The sequence below is a fragment of the Lates calcarifer genome, linkage group LG11, assembly GCF_001640805.2.
Source record: "Lates calcarifer isolate ASB-BC8 linkage group LG11, TLL_Latcal_v3, whole genome shotgun sequence".
NCBI lineage: Eukaryota > Metazoa > Chordata > Actinopteri > Centropomidae > Lates > Lates calcarifer.
This window is the reverse complement of record NC_066843.1, coordinates 6,107,602-6,118,065: the sequence shown is the minus strand read 5'-3', so window position 1 is coordinate 6,118,065 and position 10,464 is coordinate 6,107,602. Positions and strand designations below refer to the sequence as shown.

The window sequence follows — 10,464 nt, the reverse complement described above, 5'->3', positions numbered from 1 at the left end:
TAGCTCAACCATCAGTTTTCTGGCACACAGCATGTTTGGTTACTTATCTGGCCTAATGCTTCAGTGATACACTGACAGAATGTAGTAGTAGCCCACAGCAACTTACTGGTCACACTTGTTAGACTGGCATCAGGCTTTTGCTGGAGCGGCCCCAGGTCTACATGTCCTCATATCACAGTCACATCTCCAACAATCCTGAGCAGAGAGCAGAGACAGATGGGCTTCAGTTCTTCCTCCACAGAGGACAGTGTAACTTCCAGGTGATATGCACGCCTCTGTGACCTACAACTGTACTCCACTGCCTTCAAGCTGACTCTTGCAGCTTTAAAGTATTTGTAGGAGCAAGAGTATCAGAAATCCAAAATGTCACAAACAGTCAAAATTGGAGAAATGCTGGTTCAGCTAATAATCTTAGATGGTTTATAATCTTAAAATAGATGGACCAATGGCCCACCATTCTAATATGGATCTCCAGATACTTGGCCCAAACTTCATTTTGCTAATTAAGTTTGATTTCTTAATTTACAGAGAGAATATGCCACCCAATGCAACAGTGTGACCTGTTTTTTTGGACAGCAATGGAGGCATAAGCTGTGGCTTTACAGGCATTACAGTCATTGTTGATTTTGTTCTTTTTATGTGATTTGTTAACAGTAAGAAAAATATAAAACACAACTAGCTAGCCTACAGCCATAGTACAAGTTTCCCCCCTTAGACTACCATGAGGTTATAATTTTGAGCTACACTCCATACCATATATTGACGATAATGCGCCATTTCTATGTACGCAACCGCCTCAAAAAAACACGAAGAAGAAGACAAAGAGGCGGATGATGACGAAGAAGAAGAAGACGGCGTCGCCGGAAAACGCCATTTTGTTGCTAAACCGGAGCAGAGGAGAAGGATCGAGAAGCGTTAGCAAAGGTAGTATCATTATTCAAACACATTTAACACCATAATTTCACAGATATATTGATTTACATTTAAATAAGAGCAGGGACTAAGGGTGGATAATAGTTTTCATGGTTACAGGAGGCTGTGAGTCGTGTAAGCTTGAAGTAAAGTTCGTTAGCTGTTTCCTTAGCAGTTTTACTTGAACACGGCTTAGGAAGTTTGAAACATTTGATCTCAATATATAAGCTCGCTTCATACAGCAACCAGTAGACTTATCACTCGTTATAATCTTGCTACAAATGGAGGTACAGCTATGCTTTGATAATCTAAAGTCGATGATTATTCCTAAAACAAAATCAGGCTAGCTTTCCAGCTGCAGGCTAACCGAAGAGTACTCTTTGATATCACTTAAAACAGCATTTACACTATTGACGTGTTGTTGGAGTTTAAATTAAAGCGATATTAATACTGATGCTTACTTTAAATGGCGTTAGAGTCAACTACTTAAGCCCCAGCGTAACCATAGTTAAAGGCTGTGCAAAAACCAAGATCTCATTTTGATGTATTTTACCATATACACAGAAGTATGTGACCATCAGCATCACAGACATCTGCCTGCAGATGAACAGATGCTGTATCTTTATGTTTTACATGCAGTGTTCACTGTGTTTTCCCAACATTGATCTTGTCAAATTTAAATCAGTCGTCAGTATAAAACCCCAGACTTCCTGTTCCAAAAACCTCTTGTGTCCGGTTGAGGTTGCAGAAACCTGTCGATCCCGTTTACGCTATGGAGCATCTATTTAACAGGATTTACAGCTGAGCTGATACATACTTGGTGTTACCTCATACCACTGATGTTTGTAGTCCCTAAGGAAACAGTGTGGAATGTTTGAATATTATTTTCTGCTTTAGTTACCTACTTCCCATTCACAGATGTTGACTTTTGTGTTTGAATATTTTCGATAGCTAAAGCTTTAACGTTGTATCCATTGTTTATCAATTGTTGTTTATCAACAGGTCAGGTCTGAATTTGTTGGACAACCGGTATTGTTTCCAGACTGCTCTTGCCTTCAGCACAATCTTAGAACTCGGTGAGAGCTTTTATTCGCTAGTAAAACTAAATACCTTTACCGTGTCTATCTGCTGGAGCTGTGAGAGATACATCACAGAAGCTGTAAGCTGAAAATGAAGTAGTCTCTCCACCTAATCAGAGCCTTAAAGTATGTTAACTACTGTCTTAACTGAGGTTTGCAAATGTGCTGTTTTAAGAAGTAGGAACTACAGTAGTGCCTCTTGTTTTTTGGTACACGACGGACTTTGTTCTCTTCAAAACTCTTGAATTGATCATGAAGCTCAGGACTATAATTAAGTTAATCTTGTACTAGTCTGTCTCGCTGCTGCTGCTTATGGTCAAATTATAAAACAAAACAGCCTTTAAAAGCCTATTCTTTGGTTATTTAATGGAAACATATTGCCATTGGTGGCTTTGTTGTGTGCCTGCCATATGATCAGCCTCAGCTGCTGGTCACAAGTGCATACTGTAGCTGTGAAGTAATTTTGAAATGCTATGTAATGGAGGTCACAGTAACAGTCAGTGTTCACAAAGCCAGCCCTTCAGCAGCTGTAAAGCTACTTTTCCTGATTTATCCCTGAGAATTTAACAAGATGGTTGCCATCACTTACAGCTTAATAGAAACAATTGTTGTTTACTGACAGAAAATTAATCTGCAACAATTTCTGATGAATCGTTTAAATCGTTGGTTCCCAGTTTGTGGGTTCGGAACCCCACAAGGGGTTTGCAAGATAGATCTGAGGGCTTGCAAAATGATTGACAGGATAGAAAAGCGGAACAAAATATAATGTTACGTAATATTCTGTCAGACAAAGTTATGAACATTTTTTAAAAGTCTTTCCTCAAAGCTTTGCTATGTATTTTCCATCTCCAGGCCTCCAAAAAAATTATTCAATTAAAATGAGCTCAAATTTTTTGGTTGAATTAATTACATCCAGTACCTAAATGCTGCTAAAGATGAGGTGTCCTGAAAGGACATTGCTTCATTTTAAGGAGTCAGCCAAAAATGTTGGGAACCACTGGAAACCTTGATTTTCTACAGTTTTCTGACATTTTATAAGCCAAAAAAATTAATTGATAATCAAAAGTAATTAGACCCTAATCAATAATGAAAGTAATTGTTAGCTGCAGCCCCATAGCAGACAATATAAAATTTCTTTTGTGGGATGAGAATTTGTAACTGTCTAAAACACAAATGGTCAGCAGCAGGTCTTGGCGTCAGTCCCTCAGAATTGGAACAAAAGGGCTTTTTTTCTAGATTGGACATTTTGCGTTGTCAGCCAACAATCATACAGGCAGAAATCTGTCGTAGGAGAAGCAGAGATATCAGTTTCTTCACTGACAATAGATGTAGTTGTCCAGATTGCAACACTACCAGAGGACATGTTGTTTTCTTAGTTACTGACTCTTGCTGTTTCTGTGCTTGAAGAATGTGCCTTTTTTTCTTTTTTAACTTAGTGATGCTTATCTTTATTGCGCACGCCACCTGTACATATAATACACATCTGAGCAGAACAAGCTGGGGCACGTTGTCGCTAGTCGTCAACAGACATTGTGTAAAAACCTTAAAATCACTGGAGTGTAAACAGGTGGGCAGGCTGGGAAAACACAACAGAAATATGATTTACAGCACTTGATCCTGGACCTCAGTGGTAGTTTATTTCAGCTGTAATTTTCCTGTCATAAAGTATGAATATGACTTATAAGGGTACAGGATTTGCAGAATGTTGGGAATAATAGAGACAGAAATCTGACTGTTTTTATTATTGTTATTATACATTTGCCAGATTTGCCATTGAAGCAGTGTCACTGTTTTTCCTTGTCTTATATCATAGTTAATAGATTCTTTTTGGATACTGGTCTGTTGGTCAGACAAAACAAGGCATTTATTACACCACACTGTCTGGTGGTTTGTAGATCAAACAGTTAGAGATGCCAAGAATTACATTAATTTCACATCTCTGTAAATTAAATACTCTATGTTGTCTGACATCTAGACAATTTCAAAACGGTTATAAACAGGTTTATGTGTCATCCAGCCTAGGATCCTGACCTCCTGTCTGTTACTGCAATGTCTATCATAAATGGGGAGTTCATTTAAAGATATTGACATTTGAATGACTGCTTTTCTTTGTTACTGACAGGTAAAGAGTGAGCACACACATGAAAGAAAATCTGAATTGAAACTATACTAAGTGTTTAATTTATGTACTTGTATGCTGTTTTTGTGATTTTTCAGTTATGTTTGAGAAAATAGCACCACAGGCTGGAGTGAAGCGATGTCATGTGACAACCGTCTCACATAAACAGGGTCAAAAGCAGGTTGTACATGTGTTCACCTGAGGCAGTGCGGTATAATTAGCCATGCAGGTTGCAGTAGCTCAACAAAATTAAGTGAAATGAAGTCGCTTTCTACTGCCTTAGTGGCTAACTCACCTCTACTTTCACATGAAGACAACCATCACTGGCAGCAGATTAATAAGGATAATGGTTTATCTTGTTTACATCAGCACTTACAGTCACCTGCTTTTTACCATCTGTTAGTGGCCTTTTTAGTTTGTTTTGCTTGGGAGGAGCATTCTCTGCAGCTGTGTGCTCGAACTTTTTCTGGGTGTTTTTTTTTTTCATAGAAGGCATTAAGAGTAACTTGAGAATAGCAGTAGAGCTTTTTACATTAAAATATACATACGTATTCAGTGTTGATGGGCATTATAGGCCATAGGAGGTGCTGTTTGGTTCTGTCTGTAGCAACACTGCCAGGTCAGCTTGTAGAGGTGAATCATTAATGCTTTAATAATCTCTCTGTCATTGCTTCCATCATGGTTGCACATTTTTAGACACATGACCACTCATTGTCCTTTGTCATTCTGCAGGTGTGCCAAGATGGGGAATTTTGCAACCCTGTTCAAAGGATTTTTTGGCAAGAAAGAGATGAGAATCCTGATGGTAGGACTGGATGCAGGCTGGAAAGACCACCATCCTGTACAAGCTCAAACTGGGAGAAATTGTTACCACAATCCCTACCATTGGTGAGTCCTCTCCTGCATCTGTGTGAGCTTAACCCTTACAGTGACCGGTACCTTGGTGCTGATGAGAAGACCACGCAGTGTGAAAACTCAAGGCATTTCTAACTTTTGTCTGTCTGTCTTTTTGTTTTCCTCCTTTGTCTGCAGGTTTTAATGTTGAGACAGTAGAATTCAAGAACATCAGTTTTACAGTGTGGGATGTTGGTGGTCAGGACAAAATCAGGCCACTCTGGAGGCACTACTTCCAAAACACACAGGGTAAAGAGGCCTCCTGACGTTTCCACATCTCTCAGAGTCTGTTGCACAAGCATTAGCCTGTTGTTGATTGAATCCTCCATTACACATTAAGACCTTTATCCACCTCCTTCATACAAACCTCACCTTTTTCCATTTTTCCATTTTTAGGCCTCATCTTTGTAGTGGACAGTAACGACAGGGAACGAATCAACGAGGCGAAGGAGGAGCTGATGCGAATGCTGGCTGAGGATGAGCTGAGGGATGCCGTGCTGCTTGTGTTTGCCAACAAACAGGTGAGTTTGTGTCACTGTCCTTAAAAAAACGACAAACAAAAAACAAGCATCACCAATAGTTGGAGAACTTGGCATCCATCAACTGAACCAGTGAATTTACTGAGCAGGGGATTGACCCACTACCATTTGATGGTTATGATCAAAGAAAACCCCCATATAGGAACCTATTCGTAGATACAGACTACTTCTCATTAGTATGTTAAATTATACATGAGAACATGCATCTTATTGAGAAACCCTTACAGTCTGTTGGAACTTACTTTTCAAAATAGTTGAATATCTACTTATGATAAAACACAAAATATAATAAAATATGAACCAACCCAAAAACTCAATTGAAACATTTCTGTCATTTAACAATTATATAATTATTGTGATTTGTCATTTGGGGGATGAAATTTATGAGCTATACTTACATCATAAACTCTAAATTTATGTGGGTTGGGACAATTAATTAAGTTTCATTTGGAAAAAGTTTAGACACTAAAAGTAAATTAAAATGGCTTAATAGTCCATACAACATCACTCAAGTCTAATTACATTTACTCATAATATCTGGTTGTGTAACAACTGTGGAAGAGTGGAAAATGGAAACATGGTTGAGTACAGTGTAGAGTAAAGTACACCAGCAGCAACAGGAACAGTGCAGGAAGACACATAACATAACTTTAATCCATGAGTCAAGTGTCCCAGTGTCATGCTGGGAGGCTTATCAACACACCCACCTCAAGTGGCCTCAAAAAATATCTGGGTAAACCAGGGAATGTAAGTTGCCTTTTCTCTTCTTGCTTATTTACTGTTGTGTTCTCTGCTTTCAGGACCTGCCTAATGCCATGAATGCAGCTGAGATCACGGACAAGCTGGGCCTGCACTCCCTGCGCCATCGCAACTGGTACATCCAGGCCACATGTGCCACTAGTGGAGATGGTCTCTATGAGGGTCTGGACTGGCTTTCAACCCAACTGAAAAATGCGAAATGATCCATAATGATTCCCCTGTCCCCGTCCCCGTCCCGTCTGTCATCTCTGTCTGCAGTGTAATGGGAAACTGCACTGGTTTTGGTCTCACACTCTCCTCTCTTTTTTTCCCCCTCTCTTTCCTCTGAAGAGTTGGACCTTTGGCCAGTGCTCCCCTGCATCTGTGTACTGTATGGGTGTGTTTGGATGAGTATTTTCAGATGACTGAACGCACGTTTTGTATGTGTGAGCCAAGTGGGAGCAGCCACACTGTGCCTTGAACGCAGTTAACTCTTGAACCCCCCCCGCCCCCAAAAGGTACAGGTTTCCACAAACAAAAGGAATGGACGACGTGATGGGATGTTGAGTCCAGGTGTGGCATTAAGGCCTTTATGATAATTGTTTATTCACCCTGCGCAGACACACTATACCACAGTGTAACCTGTGTCACCTTTCCTAAAATAAAACTAATCCAAGATTTAAATTTTAACTGTTGCAGCAAACACTGGATCCTCATTGATTCTCTTATGGTTTCTTTGTTTCAATTTGTCCATTTGTCCAAATCCAAAAAGATCCTAGAAAAGGCAATAACCTTTCCAGCACGTATTTACATATGTGGAGCTGTGTGTGTAGCTACAGCGGCATTGGTGGATGTGTGTATCCTCTGGGTGCTGTGTGGGTTTCAGCTACATCCAGTCCATTGGAACAATGAGGCCTTTTTTTCCTTTTTTTTGAGTTGCTCCCACTGGCTTTTTATTTACTGGTAGTCTTATTTTCTCTTGTATGTAGTTCTTTGGGTTAGGGTCTGTTCTCTTATTTTATTGTATTCTTTTTTTATGTTACTGTACGCACGCGTGACCTGGTTCAGTTTAGCATGAGCTGACATGCCAGGTGTGCAGCCTTTTTGAGTGAAAAATGCTTTCGGGACCAATTGGTTGGATTCAGGAACAGCTCATTGTGTTTTGGCTCAGTTTTGGATTTGTCCTGTAGAGCATGAAGTTGCCTTCTCCCGTGTTTTCCAAAGGGCGCACATGCTCCTTTCAACCACCTTGTCAGCGCTGCGATAGACGGTACAGTTGCTCTGGCCCACTGTTTGAATCAGCACTGTAAATGCCTCCTTAATGCTTTCAGGCTGTATGGTGTTTTCCCTGCATGTATCCAGGGGTGCTTCCCCCCAGTTGTTATTTACATCATGCCACTCTGATGCTGTTTGCACAACCTCATCAGCTTGCACCACACAGGCCTGTGCTATGACAGCGGTTTATCCATCAGCCTTTGCAATGATCCCATAGATAATAATCCTTCCCATTCCTCTACACCAGCAGACAGTTAAAATGTGCAAGTGCGAATGTTACACCAGTCCAGCCAGTAATAGAAGAGTTTGATCCCAATTGCTCTTGCAGTTAATAAGAAAACAATCGCACACCCTTGACTGAGTAAAGATGACTTTAAGGTCATAATATCACACTGACCTCTAAAGGGAAATTCATTTCCCCTTTGTTTTTTTTTGTTTTTTTTGTTTTTTTTTAATGACTGGACATTATAGATGTTTTCTCTGAGAGTTTGAGTCTGAACGACTAATCTTTTTGGCCTTCTTTGTCCTTACGTTATGGTATTTCCTAAACATGCGTAGAGTTCATAGATGTGTTACATAATCTGGCATACAGCAAGAAATACAAATGTATATAATATTCTGTAAGAAAATGTATTTTAACTTGACATCATCCCACCTACTCTTTGTTCAGATGTGAAGCTTTAATTTTCAGGATTGTTTCTGTACAAAATGACAAGGTATGTGCATATGTATTTCTTAAGTACCTTTTATGCTTTTTTAAACTCATCTTGTAACATCTGATAAATGCACTATAATAAAGAGATCTCTATTGTACATCTGCTTTACCGGCCTCCTCATTGGTAATCACTTAAAATTGGATTTTAAGGTGTTCATATGAGAAATGTGTCCAGTGATGACTATAATCGAATGTTTTAAACCTGTTAGCCTGTTAACATGTTCCCTGATCGTATCAGCCATATCCTGTCAGAGATTCACATGTATTTTATGTTTTTGACCTTATCAAAGACTTGACAGCTGTCAAGAATGCAAGATTCCTTTTGGATCTTATTTTCCTATTAAGTAAAATGTACGAACACAACACTTGTCACCATCCTCTGTACGTTACCTGTCAATCGGCAGGCTCAGAACCTCGCTGATCTTTCCCCTCAGGTTATATCTACAGCCCATATAATGTTTGTTAGGCAAAAAATGTTTCTTGTGAGATAATCTGGCAGCATCTATAGCTTTAATGGCAATTCTCTGCCATCTCCTCCTTCTCACTATTAATTTCAATTTCCTTCCAGTATGCCAGTAGAAAAATGTGGTAATGGCTATTGTGATGATTTAATTAGATTCTTTAATGTCAATTGCTGTATTAAAGCTTCAAATGTAAGAATTAATCTGCCTTTACAGTGAATATACAAAAAGAAGAAGGATGGATTGTATCCAACCAGTTTCTTTCCAGTGAGGGCACACGCACAAAATGCCAAATATTCTCTGGTTCCAGCTTCTCCAGTGTGATAAATTGCTGCTTTTCTCTGTTTTATATCACTGTAAATTGAATGTCTTTGGGTTTTTGACAATAGTTCAGACAAAATTACATTTTTTAGACATCACATTTGGCTCTTGTGATAGGCAATTTTCATTATGTTGCCCTCTTTGACACTGGTATGAACATCTTTAGGAGGCAGAGTGATCTCCACACCAGAAAACTTTAAAAATTAATATTGATCCCTGCAGTAGTCAGAAATTAAGTGAATTAATCAACTAAATGACTTTAATATAATGTTACAGTTCCTGCATGTGACCACTGGAGGGCAGCGAACACACATGATTTTAAATACAAACAGACCTTTATACAGAGGAGATAAACAGTTTCATAAAGATAGTGTTTATTCCAGATCTGTTTATAGGATTGCAGTACGTGGTGCAGGAGCTTGTATTGTTTGATATCTGTGTATGTGAACATGCATGTCTATATCCATTTATGGTGTCCTGATTTTCCATAGTACAATTCTGCTGTGTTTCAAGTAAAGGGTTTTTCCTTATCCAAATCGAGGGTCTAAGGATAGACAGTGTAGATCATAGCACATTTGTGATATTTCGCTGTGCATGATTTGAACTGTATCCACTTGTTAACAATTCATCACTTACAATGAGTCTTATAATATTTTTAAATATTCACCAGAGGCCTTGATGCTGGCTGGAACATGTCTTGTAGATTAGTCTGATCTCTCCACACCAGCAAAATGTCATTATAACAATTATTAACAGTACTGATGTCACTGCAGTTAATTATGAATGATTGCACTAATAATGACTTGCACATATTAATATTAATGATGATTATACTAATATTGAAGCTGTTTATTAGATTAGAATTTAATTTAGTCTTGCAGTTCCTAACTGTGACGACTGGAGGGCAGCAAACACTCGTGATAGTAAATACACTCATCATAAGACCTTCATAATATAGCAATCAAATGAGAGAAAGTTTTCACAGGAAGTGTTTATGTTTTCCTTGATGCTGGTATGAACTTCTCTGTGAGGCAGAGACCAGATCCCTGTTATTAAAACTGCTCTGATTATATACCATTGTTGCATTACATACACGTTATGTACAGTTGTTGCCTCTTAAAATGTTACTGTTATTATATGTCAATTAGTAGAAGTATTAGGATCTTTTACTTAGGTGACAGTAACAATACCACAATTTAAAAATGCTCTGTTACTCTTGCATTCAAAGTCTTACTGAGATAAAAGTAAGTATTATCAAGAAAATGTGCTTGAGGTATAAAAGTAGAGGTACTCAATGTGCAGCAAAATGAGCTCTGTTGTACATTATTATATATTAGATTATCATTATATTTATCGATGCAATAATGTGCAAACTAAATTTAAATGTCATACCCATATAGAACTAATTGTA

General features: G+C 38.6%; 1 protein-coding gene across 1 annotated transcript; it reads left to right on the top strand.

Moving 5' to 3' along the window:
* The first annotated feature begins 831 nt into the window (after positions 1-831).
* On the top strand, positions 832-8,369 carry arf2a (ADP-ribosylation factor 2a). The gene is given in 7 exon segments (XM_051073851.1): positions 832-924; positions 1,915-1,988; positions 4,843-4,930; positions 4,932-4,998; positions 5,143-5,253; positions 5,401-5,525; positions 6,344-8,369. Coding segments are annotated over 5 exon segments (543 nt in total). The 5' UTR covers positions 832-924; positions 1,915-1,988; positions 4,843-4,852; the 3' UTR covers positions 6,506-8,369.
* The last annotated feature ends 2,095 nt before the right edge of the window (positions 8,370-10,464 follow it).